Below are 14,070 nucleotides of genomic sequence, written 5' to 3' on the forward strand. Positions count from 1 at the left end.
CTATATGTGATATTGTGACCATTTTTACTCTACTTTAAAAGATTATATTTTGCACTTTGTGTTAGTCTGTGACTTATTTTTCTATTTTTTGTTCTTTTTTAAACATAAGGCCTCAGGCCCGGCTTTATATCTAAAGCCCCTATGTTTTGTTCTTTCCCTAAACTTCTAATATTTCATCATGTTTCTGTTAAAATCTGTAAAAACTTGTGCGACTTATTGTTGAACAAGTATCGTTAGCCACATTATATTGCACTCTCCTCTGCGCACCATGCATGTTGGGTGTTATCTAGTGAGCTGTCATGCTATTGTAACATGTGGGTTTGCTTGCCAGTATGGAAAAATAAATTGAGGTAAATAAACAACGTCAGGTTGCTTAATCATCGAGAGGTTAAAAACATGGCCGTATTTTTAAATATGGTCAAAGTCTTCACAAAAGTCAAAGTAAAAAATGTGAAACTTACTTATCATTCAGATAATGGACGGACAAAATATAGTACTACATGCATATTCACAGCCATCTGTAGAACACAAAAGATGATCAATTGAAGCAGCCTTTTTAGGCCTGCAGTTAATAATGTGTATTTTCTGAGGTCGTAATCGGGTGTTAGGACCCGTGACCGAAGCACCAGTAGGTTTTACTCAGGCCGAAGAAAGCATACGGGACTATTTAAAACAGTCCGAAACTTCGGACATCCTTTTTCACGTTTTCATCGAGATCACTGCTGCCTGAAAGCAACTCTCAGGTGGAGCATCAGCTAGATTCAGACTTCAGGCTTTCTGTTGGTGAATGCTTGAATCTTTATCACGGTACTTTGTTGTCCCAATTGGGGATAACTCTCTTGAAAGGACGAAGAGAGAACGGGAGATAACTCTGAGTCAACATTCACGTATTACAATCCAGATGCTTTTATTTAGTTTCACCGTAATTCCATATAAGATGCACGGCTGCCGGCCGGTGCAATCCTTACGTTGCATGGCCATGTAAGGCACGCCGTCGATCTAGCGGCAGGCAGGCCAGCCAACCTATCTACAGTATGGACAGGGGCATCGACTCGTCGATCCACAGATGACGCAGTACGCCTGCGGGTGGTGCGGCGTCGCGTACCACGGCGTGTACATCAGGTCCTTGTTCGCGTCGCTATTGTCTCCACCCTTCTCAGCGCCGCCGTCCTTGCTCTCCTCCTTGGCTGGGCCGACGGAGACGACGTGCGTGGTGAAGCGCTTCTTGCGCAGTCTCTCCACGACGTGGACGGGATCGACCGTGCCGACAACCGTCATCTCCTGCTTCTCCATGTTAGCATCAATCTTATCGATACCTGAGGCAATTAAGTTATAGATCAGTGGGTGCACACTAGACTGCAGACTGGTGCGTCGTGGTCAGCTCCCACGGTGATTGGGACGAAGCAGAGCAAAGGACAAAGAAGAGAAGGCTAGCTAGTATACCATGCAGACTGGTGATGGCCTCCATGGCCTTCTGCTTCTGCCAGCCGTCGTGCAGGTCCAGCTTCAGCACAGACTTCTGGAGCCCTCACAGAAAACAACAGCATCAGCAAACCATGAACCGCAATTGAAATCAGAAACTAAAACCCCAGTTTGATTGACTGTAAGTAATCACCTGCTGCATGGCATCAATCGATTTGACCCACAAACCTTGATCGGCGGATTTTGAATGGTGGAATGAAATGCTAGGCGATGATAGACATGAATGGTTGAGGAGGAATAATGTTTCTCCTCATACTATGATATGTGAGTCCATAGGGAGTGAAGGCGGGTTTGATTTTATAGGGGCAGCCAAAGGGTTCAACAACCTCGGGGCAAAAGTCTACGAATTATATGTTTTTCAAAGAGAGGTGGTAGCGGCAAAGGTGGCGCAGAATGGAACGGGTGGGTGGATGTGGATGAATGCACATTGGCCACCTAAGCAATGGGTAAACAGGGTTAAAGCCTCAGGTTAGGAACATATTTAGAGTGAATTCCACTTTTTACCCCCTAAGATCAATTTTGTACAACTTTTTATCCAATTGAATGGAAATTCCTGAAAACTACCCCATTTAGCATACTTTCTTCTATTTTTTACCTTTTTCTATATTTTGCCCCATCCTCGCTGGTGGGTCCCACTCAAAGTATGGTGTGGCATGTCCTAGTCAACTTCTTGAGCCTAGCCGAGCCGATTTAGTCAGGGCGTCACACCTTACTTGGGCCGAGCCATACCTGATCCGCGTGCCCCGCTGGTTTAGCCAAACCAACCCACATCACAGTACCAATCCGCTCGCCCTCTAGCATCGCATGAGAGAGAAAACCGAACAGAGGCAGGCGACCGGGCTGCTAGTTCACCGCGTGGCCGGTGAACGGGGGCGATCACCGGAGAAATAGGTGGTTCACCGGTAGGTCTCATATACTCTTCCAATGTATAGGGCTCTTTGCTCCGGTTATGCTGCCCTAACGGGAGTGGGTTTAGATTAAATCTAATGACGAGTGATCAATGTTTACAAGATTGAAACTTTCGTGAATTATTATTACAGACTGTATTGCCATTAGGTTCCATTTTTTTAAGTTCTTAGATTGAGACTAGATCTGAATTGGCCACGCTAATGCAAACTTCAGAAAGCAAAAATAACTCTGAACTATTTCATCGATGGATATACCTGTCGTAACAGAGTTTAGATCATAAACATGCGGACCATATATAGGGTGCCTGAACTTTTGTTTGAGTGCAAAGCTTTCAATCATTTGTTTCTAGGATGATTAGATGTGTGTTGAAGTTGTACTTGACTACGGCATGATTTTTTTAGTTGCAATAGACATAAATTTGTGAATCGGATTTTTGTGTACATTGCAATTATTACGTGTGTGAACTGCAGCCACTAATGATTGCTAATTTTGAATTTTCAGAGATGGCTGCAGCCACTAATATAGAAAAGGGTAAAAAATGGAAGAAAGTATGCTAGATTGGGTAGTTTTGAGGAGTTTCTGTTAAATTGGGTAAAAAGTGGCATAAAATTGATCTTAGAAGGTAAAAAGTGGAATTTACTTTTTAAATACACGAATTATTAGTTGTCAAACGCAATCACCTAGCCAAGGTAAAAGTATGCCAACCGGTACATAAATGAGTAAAGTCAGTTTTGAACTCGTAGAGTAGTTCAGAATCAAACCTCAATCTCTCTATCCCTGAAACCGGCACTTCAAACTTGGACTTGTTACTCACATTGACTACACGTGCTCATGTGCCATATCCTTCTTTCTACCGCAGATCACTACACTCTTGGTTGGCCCTCTCCTCTCTAAGAACTTGCAAAATTTTCTTTTGTTCGCAATAAAGTAAAAGTTTAAACAAAAAGAATGATTGATGATGTGCATTCAAAATCTAGACCGGAGAAAACAAGGATGACCTAACTCTGCGTTATGGACGATTATGTGGAACACGATGGTAGTTATAAACTAATAATAGACTGCCACTAGAACTTTCTTAGTACAGAGAAGAGAGGAAGATGGCGGCACTCGTGCGGACATAATCGCCATTATATTGTTATAACAGAGACGGCAAATGGCCAGACCGTCACCTCGAGAGGCCTGTCGAAAGACGATTCCAGCTTTTGGTTGTAACTGTTCTCTAAGTGCCATTTGCTACATGGTAGGATCTTTTCCCCTGATAGCGGCTCCTCGTACGTGCATGCGTAATCAGCCTAACAAAAAAAAATCATCTGGCTGTTCGACGTCCAAAAGGTCAAGTACTAGAAGTAGTACGTGACCCTCACATGCTGGAAGCTTTGGAAACATAGAAACGTTCATGTGTTGGGATATTCACTTTGGCTCATAGGAGCATTTGCTCTCATTGTGTGAATCTACATTTCGGAGTGTCAAAAAATTCTAAACTAAAAGTTTTCATGTACATCTACAAATTTTATGTTCGTACACAAGTTTTCAAAAAAAACTATAAAAATTTGTGGCTCCAGTAAAAAAGACAAATTTTGATGCTATATATAACACGATTACGTACATGACATTTTTTTATCTTTTTTGTACACGCCACATAAAATGTTGTTTCTCCATGAAAACTTGTGCACTAACATAGAATGTCACGATGTACAACAAAAAAATTATGTCAGAATTTTTTGACATTTTTAAAATTGTTTTTTAATTATTTTGTATAATAGGAGCAAATGCTCCTATGAGCCAAAACGCCACCTCTCATGTGTTTAACAATGTTAGGCTACAGCATACGGCTGCCCTCTTAGCACAACATATTAGCGAGGACTTTGTAGTGTCGAGGAGTGCGAGTGTAGGAGAAGGAGAGAGAGTGACAGGGGCGAGAGAGTAGCCCTAGGTGTTCTAGCCGGAGTGTTGAGTTCCGGAAGGCTCCGCCGGCGAATGTAACAGTGCTTTTTGCCTGGAGTTTGCTGGATCGGTGGTATTCGGTCGTGCGCACCCATGCTTTTATTCCGACCGATTGGTTCTGGAGGGAGCGGCGCGAAGCTCTTTTTCCGTGTTGACATCAAGTGACTATGGATCCATGATGAAAGTCGGAAGAAGAGAAGTTCATGAAGGCCGGAGGGGAGGACTAGCTAAGGGAGGTTCAAGTCTCCGCGCTGTTGAGGGACTTGCTTGGTGTTCCGGGCTTCACAGCAGCGGTATGAAAGTGGGGGCGACAACACAGGTGAAGTTCAGAGTCCTACCTTTCAGGGTGAAAACCCAAGTTCCGACCTTAACTGGTTGTGCCCGGCAATGACCTTGTTGGAGGCATTGTTTTGAGAGCGGGGACTATCTTCAGTGGTGAAAACCTAAGATCGTTGATCGGGCGACGACGGTGTTAGAGCACTGTTCCCTTCTTGGAGGCGTCGTTTTTGGAGAGTCTGTATTTCAGGTGTTGTTTTGGCGGTGGATGTATTGCTGTTGTTAGGTCCGAGATACTGTAGCGGGACTTTTGTTTCTTAGTTTTCTTTTCCTTTTTTTGGTTGTATGCATCCGTAGTGCCATTAGGGTGGTGCGTTGTTGCAGAGGCTGGGTGTAATTGGTATCTTTTTGATATTAATATATTCCCTTTATCGGAAAAAAAGTGTTTTGGGTGGAGTGGTGTAGGTTTCTGCCTTTGTGTGCAAGGGCATAAACTTCCTGTAAATTGTTTGCTCTCTTCTATAAAATTAAGGTACGCGGTCGCGTACTCTCAAAAAAAAAAGTAGTACGTGACGGTTCAACTTGAACTCCTCCGTATTTCCATAGTACAGTAAACCAAAAAGAATGAGTGGTGACCTGCACACTGACACTAACAACTACACTACGTGCCAGAGTAGCATGACCGCATGAGCAGAAAAAAATTATGTAATTATAACATTTACCTCCTTTCTTACTAAAGCAATTGTCCTTGCACTCTACTTCCTCTATTTCATATTAATTGTCACTGATTTAGTATAATTTTATATTTAACTGGCACCGACTAATATGTTGTAATTCCAAACTCTATTGTGGATTCGCACTTGTCCACAATAGAGTTTGGAATTACAACAATGCTAGTCCCTTCTCCTTGGATGGTGTTGGTGGTTGAGATCTGCGCGGTGGTGCCTATGGCGGTGGCTATGGAGATGTTGGAGAAGCAGGTCTTCGTCGTGGAGGTGTATGGAGATCTTCTTCTCTCCCTTGGGTCTCCACCTCTTTATATATGCCTAGGAGAGCCCTTGGCACCCTCCAATATGGTTCTTATGACTTGCGGGAACCCTATATGGATGAGTGGGGGACGAAACGGTGAAGAAACACCTTTTTCTGGAGGTTTTTGCGATCTAGATGCCGCAATACAGGCAGCCAAATGGGCAGGCCCTGCCCGTACAGATACCCTTTAAAGTTGCTGGTTTCCGCAGTAAAATGTCCGCCATTTCGTCATATGAACTCCAATTTCCGTGATCTTCGGTTCGTTGAACTCTTATGGACGAGGGCTACAACACCAAGGTATTGGATTTGTATTTTATGATTATGTAAGATTTCAATTTTTCGATCCTCCAAATGTCTAAGTATGGTAGCTACAACTCGAGAGGCTTGTTGTATGTAGCCAAAGAGCCGATTCTTAGTGGGAGAACTGAGACAAAATAAAAGTGAAATAAATCCCGTGCGGCAATGGACTCCGATAATCGTGATCCTGCGGAGTGACGGGGAACAATCATGTCATAAACTGATTCGGAAACACACACACCAGGCATGCCACATATTGATTCCGTATAGAAAGTGATGGATACAACACATACATACAGCTCAGGATGGTCATGTTTTATGCCCTTGTTTCTTAGCAAGATATGGTAATTAGAACCGATGCATTGTGAGAGGTCATAAAAAACTAGTATCTCACACGTATTGATAAATTGGCCATAATAATAATATGCAAAAGGTCAGCCCATCAAATGTTTAGAAAGAGTATATTTCCAATAATATTTTGTTTCCCTTGTTTGAACCAGTGGTGGCAGGAAAAATGAAAGTTTGCTAAGCATGAGCATGCCAACATATTGGGCAACCTCAAAATAAGGGACCACATTTTAACCATGACCAAACTTGTAATAGGGTAGATTTTAGTAATCAGCCAAATATACCCAATGAACAAAGAAGTTCAACGAAACCTTCTAGTTTTCCTATCATGTGGTGGTGGGAGCATCGTCTCGGTCATGGTTGCAGCATCAATCGAGTGTACCGGATCAATACGGACGTTGATAGCGAGTAATTCACCAGAAATCAACTCCCGCGGCACCGTCAGAAACATCCCCTGCCCCGGTCTTGGGGTGCCATCGAGCATTGTGTTGTTGCTCACTGTCGATGACATGAGGACCACCTTGTCCTTGTCACCACCTGGGTATACCACCGAGAGCTTACACCAAAACCGGGTAGTCGTGCTGGCGGTGTTGTTTGCCCTTACACACACCAGCGATACTAGTGTGGCAGCGGTACCGAGTTCACCCAGAGTGACCAGGAAGACATTCTGGTCCTCCTGCCCAACGATGACGTGCCAACTCTTTGAAATTGGGAGGCTGAGGTTCCAGGACCGGCCGTAGCGGACATAGGTGATGGGACGAGAGTGAATAGTGGCAAAGTGCTCGACGAGCCCTGGTGGGGCACTTAGGAAGCCACAACCAGACTCTGGACACTTACAAGGTGCAAAATGGCATGCACGCATGTGCGCATGAGCCTGATGGTAGACGACATAGCTATTGCAACCGAAGTCCTTGTAGGAGCACGCCACCTTGGATGCGCAAATGAAGGCACCCAACCCACCACAGTGAATGCTGGCAACACCACACATCTCGTCATGGCTCTTGCGGCAGTGGCAACACACAGCATGTCCAGATGCGCACTGCGACCACAAACACAAGCAAATCTCAAGATTAGATAAAACAAAACATCTAACTCAAATTGAAAACATATCTTTGTTGTATTTACCACGAAGACGGGTGGTTTGAAGGGTAGGCGGCATGCCTGACAGTGGAGCAACGTAACATCGATTCTCACATCAATCTGTGACGGTATCTCCTTTACCAACGGCACCAAGGCTTGCATGTTTGTGCCATGAGCCAACTCCCCATCCTCAATATCTTCAGTTACTTGTTGTTGAATGTTTGGTTTCATCACGGGAACAAGGGCTTGTGTCCTCCCCTTCTTAGCATTGCGCTTACCATCGCCTACCGACATCAATGGCAACATCCTCTTGTCCTGCCCAACCATACCTCTCCTTGGCTTAATTCTAACCTGATTTCACGCACACCAATATATCTTGTGATGTGATCTAGATATATGACTCAAGGAGGGGATATATATTTAGTATTAATACGCCCTCGGTTTACCCCATGGATCATATACCTCGTGTTTCTCCCCAAAACTAGACCATGTGCAATTATAATTGTCATTAAATAATTCCTTTGTTACATCCGTCATGATTATTTTCCCTATCAATTACTTTTTCGTTTTAGATTTGAGTTTCTTAGCACATATGTTGTCGCCCCAAAAATGCATTTGTACCATCAGAATATTTAAGTCCCCCTATTGTTCTCTAGGTAATCAACACATTGAATTTTAGTTTTGCAACCTAGGTCGTGGTTATCAACTACCTGAAGGTATCACTACCAGTTCTATATGTCACTGGCTCTTAAGTGTGTAACCATATGGGTTCAGATGTATGAGGACATGTTCAGAACACCTTCTAATACAACGAATGATAGCTGGCACTTGATTGCGAATTTTAAACTCATTTTAATTTTTCTGCAAAAAATTATCATTTTAAAAAAATCATAATTTCCTACAAAGTTCAAACAAAAAGGTCAAATGGTGGAAATGCTCGACAGGTAGGTGATGGATCGATAAAATATGCATGTTGTCACAACTGCTGATGATCATTATTATTGAAAACTCCTCATGCAACAATTAAGACATGTGTTCTTTTTGTATGGGGACATGTAGTTAACAATGTATTAGGTCCTAATCTTGTGGTTAAGGGGTCGTGGCCGCAGTGCAAATGGGTTTTACTCACAACGAAGAAAGCACGATGGAATAATAAAAACATTCCAAAACCTTGGAGATTGATCAAGATGAGGTGGAGCAGAGATGGAGAAGCTCGAGAGTTTCTATTAGTAAACTAGATCATGTAGACACGTGTTGCCGCGCCTGTCTATTAGAAGATTGGATTGTTAGTGAATTATGTAAATATAAATAAATTTGCATGCTTACATGGTCAAACGACGTGTAAGTTTGGGACGTGAAGTACACTTACATTCAGGTTAGCTTGCGAGTTTGGTAAGTGAAGTACACTTTGATTCAGGTTACCATGTGTCAAGCTTTGTGCAATTGTTCTGATATTTGTTTCTTCAACTTGTTAGGAGTTCAAGATAATTCTACTACAGTATGATATGTTTCTCAGGTTGCTTTTGGCATTGGGTACCGTAAGGTAGACAAGGCGCCGGCACGCCTCCCAGTAGGCCACGTACTAATACTTAGCTGCGGCACTGTGAAAAGAGGAACATTAGCTCATCTCCTTTAAAAACTTGTGGTGTAAATAGTTACTTCTGCCGATAAAATGGTAGCCATGCATATATTTCGTCATGAAATACTGATATATAATATAACTTACAATACCAGTGCAAATATGTGGGCGTGTGTATTACTTGGAAACCCTGATAGATTAGTGAAATACAACATGCGATTTGTAGACACACAGCTGCCTCTCAAACAAGCACAATGATAAAAAAAAATTGAGAACATATATAGTATGATGCATAAGCTTACAAACACACACACCTACACTCATCCCTATGAATATGAATGCACAGCAATTTCTTTGAAAAACTCCTTCTCTCAAAAGAACTCAAAAAATACGAAAGAGATCAGCGGCAAATGCAAATGGTGATAGAAATATGTCAAAGCAGAACAACAGGTAAAGATCGATTTTTTTAAGAAAATCTTCTATTGCTCAGCTCGAAAAGTGTTCAACTAACAAAATTTAGATAATAACCTGGGGTATAAGCACAAAAATTGGCAGCTCCAAATTCCGCTATGGCTATTTATACGAATTTTTATAGTGACTGCACAGAATCTGTTTTCAGGACAACAACTTGCCTAAATCTTACTTTCTTACTATTAGAGGTTATTCTTGGCACAAAAACGAAATAAATATGATAAGGAGATGTTATTACAGAGGTAAAAACTTACAAAAACTCAAAATAAAAGAAAAATTACTAAAATAAAACAATGAGTTATCTTCCATAAGCGCTTTTCTTTAACATATTTAGCTAGGTTCAGTAATTTGAGAAGATGCTCACATAAGAAATATGAATTGAAGCAAAAGAGAGCATCAAGGAGAAAATTCAAAACACCTGTAAGTCTAACCCACTTCCAATGCATAGAAATCTTGTACACAAATAAATTCAGAAAGAACAAAGTGACAAGCATGAGAAAATAAAACAAGAGTAACTTCAAAACTTTCAGCATATAGAGAGGTGTTTTAGTACCATGAAAACTTCTACAACCATATTTTCCTCTCTCGTAATAGTTTTCAGTAGCCTCGTGAATAAACTCAACAATATAACTATCAGATAAGGCATGCTTTTCATGATCTATAAATACATAATTTTTATCAAGCTTAAAAATAGTGGGATTAAAACTTTCAAACCCACTTTTAACAATTTTATAACAAGACGATTGATCATTCTCAAGAGGTATGGGGCTCCAAGATAAAATCAAGGCCCCCCCACCAAATCTCATTTTCAATAGTAGTATAATTAATATTATCAACCAATAGAGGACCATCATCTAGAGCTTTATCGTAAACATTTCTAAGCAAAACTCTTTACTACCATGCATTTCGAAATTAGGCACAAATGAAGAATTATCATAAGATTTATTAAAATAGCATGGATTATCATAGATAACAAGAGCATAATTATTTTCACAAGTTTTACTCATAGTAAATATTTCAAGAGAATCCATGGGAACATAACATTCCTCCTCCTTTGGCAAACATGGGGGACAATCAAATAGTGTAAGGGATAAAGAGTTACTCTAATTAGAAGGTAGGCGTGGGTAGCAAATCTATTCTTCCTCCTTTTGTTCATCAGTCACCTACTCTTTTTCATCTAATGAGCTTTTACGTTTATCAATTTCCTCTTCCACGGGTTTCTGCAAATTGTGGATACATTCTTGCGCATGACTGAGTCTCTCTTTATAACCAATGATATAACAATTATTGCTGAAATTTTATATGCAATAATCAAGGATAGAAGAGACCAAATCTTTCGGGTCTTTACAAGATACACATGTTTCATAATTTTTAGACATGAAGGATTCTATTTCAGAAGCTCCCGTAAATAAGATAAATTGTTCTACTTCTTCAAACACAGGATGAATATAGTTATTCCAATGACAGTTCATAATTAAAACTTTTTTACTAAAGCCACATTGGTATTTAAGATGTTTGATATCATGTTCAGAGCAACAATTTATATCATCGCGTTTAAGCAAAATTTTAGCAATTTGATCCAACCTTTTTAGCGCACCTCTCATGACTTTACCCTTATATGATTCTCTATACTTTATAAAATGTTCCATAGAGGGTCTAGCAGGTTCTTCCATAACAATAGATTTTAGATTTTTGGTATTTTAATTTTAAATGGATTTTTGGGTATATAAGAAAAATAAAACAAGACAAAAATAAACTAGACAAAACTAAACTAAACAAAACACAACTAAACAGAAATAAACTAAGCAAAACTAAACAAGACAAGAAAAAATAAAATAAAATAAAAACAGAGAGATATGTAAAGTGTTCTCCCCATGTGAACTTATGAGTAGAGCTATGCCTTCCCGGCAATGGCGCCAGAAAATACTTTTGATGGCGGTTGACGGGGCTTGATGGAGTGTCTTGATTCCTCCCCGGAAACAGCGCCAGAAAATAGTATTGATGACCCACAAGTATAGGCGATCGTAACAGTATTCGTGGGAAATAAACCCAAATTTATTGATTCGACACAAGAGAAGGTAAAGAATACTTATAAGCCTTAACATCAAAGTTGTCAATTCAGATGCACCTAGAAAAGCACTAGTAACGGGGGTGATGTGAAAACATCACTAATATGAGAGCAATGACAATAGTAACACAGCAGCAGTAACACAGAGGAGATGGCACCGGAAAGTATTCCAGTGCGGAGTTGACTTTAGAGCCATGATGATGATAGAAAGACCGGGTGTGGTGACCCTGCATACCACTACATGTTGTAGTATGCCAGTCGTTGATATAACATTCGCGAAGTACCATTCCGCAAATATTACATCCCTCAGAGTAGTACAACAGAACATAGCAGGGTCCATAACTCATTCACATATTATTACAATCATCATACACAAGTCGTCTCGGAGCTCCTCTTGGGTTCTGAGAGGATAACTCCTGGGTTCGAGGTGAACCCATCTTAACTTACAATACCATTGTCTCATTAAACAAACATTTATTTAATCGAGCAGCTAAATAGTAAGAGTTCGCGCTGCTCGGCTACTACTACTCCTCCTGATATCCTTAGGCTTGTTCTCCTCCGGAAGCCTCTCCGGATCCATAGACTATGATGTAGTCTACGCCTTCCACTCCTCCTGAGAGGTCTGGTTCCTCGTAGCCGATGATCTCGGCTCCATCATGGTTGTCGTCGTCCTCCTCCACATGGTTCGGACAATCTAAGCATGGGGTTTAAGAGTGGTATGAGTACGAGCGTACTCAACAAGTTCATTATAGATAAGAGGTGTTTAATGCACTAGCTACGATATTAGACCAGAAAATCTAATACCAATGCAAGTTTTGATAAACATTTCTTCAAGAGATTGCTTTTATTTCAAAGAGCTATGTCCGTCAGCCTTCACCGGTTTACTAGAACTTCATGGAGCTCCTTTCCGGCCGCGTTCGCAGCTTCCTCAATCCCGGAACAGGGAGTGACAGGTCACGCTTCTTTACACTCTGCGAGGTGTGTTGCTTTACCCATAAGAGATCTTAACCTTGGTGCCAACCGGGCAGCTTTCCCGTCCACACTTCCTTAGGTGTGAGGCCCGGTATAAGGTCTAGCCAATCATGTTCCTCCGCTACCTCGAACACCCACCCTTTGTTGCATACCCCGACCCCGGGTCCTCGTCGGTCCTCTTATACCACTTAAGGATGGACCCCGACCACGACAACGGTTTGGGATTGAACCAAACTCCTTCGCCGGTAGCTGCAACCCATCATAGACCGCAATACCGTGGGGACTTTAGGCCTCCCCAGCCCACCGCTTGCACTTCGAGCGACAAGTGTCTACGGACTATGCCGTGGGGACTTAAGGCTTCCCCAGCCCACCGCTTGCCCTGACCGATACAAGTGTCTACGGTAAAGCGCATCCGTTGATGAACGAGAGGTGGAAACACTTTTGACTACTCCGTCCCACTCCGGATCTTATGGTTAACACGGGTATTACGGCACAAGAATCACTCGGCGACATTTGTTGTTTAATCCTAGATGGATATAAGCCCGTGCAATGGAACCTCCACCATATCAACACAATCCATGGTTCCATTGCCCACCACATAGTCATATTCATAGTTATGAAAGTAGTGGTTTTGATTTTTGTGCAATAGTGATAACCATAATACTTTGCAAGTAATTTGATAGAAATACTCAATTGACATGAGCAAGTGATGAACTTGCTCGAACACCGCAAAGTTCTGCAGCTTGGAAGGTATGGACTGACCCTTGTCCTCTTGTTCTGAAAAATAGCATCATTGTCCGATAAGGGCAATGGTTAAAGAAGCAATTTATGCATGATTCCATTTTTAGGGTTTGTTCCCCCCTTCCGACATCGTTATTAATTAATGTAAGAGGTTGATACTAAGAATGATTTGGGAATACTTGATTTAGGGTAAAATGCAACCTTGAAATGTTGTCAAGGTGGTTTTGAAGTCCAAATGCATGATTGGGCTATTTTCATTATTGAAAATAATATGTGTGATTTAAATCATTATTTTAATTCATCAAAATAAGACTTATTCTTCATTGTCTTCAAAAATTCTCTTTGATATTTTATTTGGATAGAGAATTTTATGCTGATCTATTTTCATATTTTTAATTATGTTTTTAGAGCTTTTATCACTTTTCTATTGAATTTTCAAATTCCTGGTTTTTAATGGAATTTGGAAAAGACTATTTTGCCCCTGGGCCCACCTGTCAGTGGAGCCCAGCGGTTTGGCTAGACCAGCTCGGGTCCAACCGACCCGAGTGGTCGGTCGCTCACACCCGCTCCTCGCGCCGCTTCTCCAAACCCTAATCATCTCCCGTGCTCTGGCGACCCGTGGTCGCCGCTGCCGTCGCCGAATTAATCCGGCCTACTCCGGCCACCGCCGGCGGTGAGATGGGTACCAATCGAACCGCCGTTCGACGGCGCTTCGATTGATCCGCGTCGATCTGCTCTTCCCCACCGCCGCCGTTCTTCCTCAACGCACCGGTGACATGGCCGCGGCGACCGCCGCGCTCTCGTCGTTGCCGACGAGCTCGACGCCTTGGCGTGGCCGCGTGCCCCGCCGTGGTGCTGCCGGGGTCCCCGCGCC

The 14,070-nt window shown here is 42.0% G+C and overlaps 2 protein-coding genes across 2 annotated transcripts; both read right to left on the reverse strand.

Moving 5' to 3' along the window:
* Positions 1–1,023: 1,023 nt before the first annotated feature.
* On the reverse strand, positions 1,024–2,283 carry LOC124670919 (heavy metal-associated isoprenylated plant protein 39-like). Its single transcript, XM_047207378.1, has 3 exons — positions 2,212–2,283; positions 1,444–1,519; positions 1,024–1,316 (listed from the first exon to the last, which is right to left on the reverse strand). The coding sequence occupies exons 1-3, from the start codon at positions 2,281–2,283 to the stop codon at positions 1,024–1,026; spliced, it is 441 nt and encodes a 146-aa protein (XP_047063334.1).
* A 4,303-nt stretch (positions 2,284–6,586) lies between these two features.
* On the reverse strand, positions 6,587–7,659 carry LOC124670920 (putative E3 ubiquitin-protein ligase SINA-like 6). The gene is made up of 2 exons (XM_047207379.1): positions 7,411–7,659; positions 6,587–7,324 (listed from the first exon to the last, which is right to left on the reverse strand). Exons 1-2 carry the CDS (start codon positions 7,657–7,659, stop codon positions 6,587–6,589), a joined length of 987 nt encoding a protein of 328 aa, XP_047063335.1.
* Between the last annotated feature and the right edge of the window lie 6,411 nt (positions 7,660–14,070).

The sequence above is a fragment of the Lolium rigidum genome, chromosome 7, assembly GCF_022539505.1.
Source record: "Lolium rigidum isolate FL_2022 chromosome 7, APGP_CSIRO_Lrig_0.1, whole genome shotgun sequence".
Classification (NCBI taxonomy): Eukaryota; Viridiplantae; Streptophyta; class Magnoliopsida; order Poales; family Poaceae; genus Lolium; species Lolium rigidum.

Coding starts and splice junctions, on each gene's coding strand:
- LOC124670919 (XM_047207378.1), bottom strand. CDS start 2,283: ATGCTAGAGGGCGAGCGGATTGGTACTGTGATGTGGGTTGGTTTGGCT. Junction 1,520..2,211: donor CAGCGGGGCACGCGGATCAG/GTATGGCTCGGC, acceptor TGAGGGCTCCAG/AAGTCTGTGCTGAAGCTGGA. Junction 1,317..1,443: donor GGCCATCACCAGTCTGCATG/GTATACTAGCTA, acceptor TAATTGCCTCAG/GTATCGATAAGATTGATGCT.
- LOC124670920 (XM_047207379.1), bottom strand. CDS start 7,659: ATGTCGGTAGGCGATGGTAAGCGCAATGCTAAGAAGGGGAGGACACAA. Junction 7,325..7,410: donor TCAAACCACCCGTCTTCGTG/GTAAATACAACA, acceptor TTGTGGTCGCAG/TGCGCATCTGGACATGCTGT.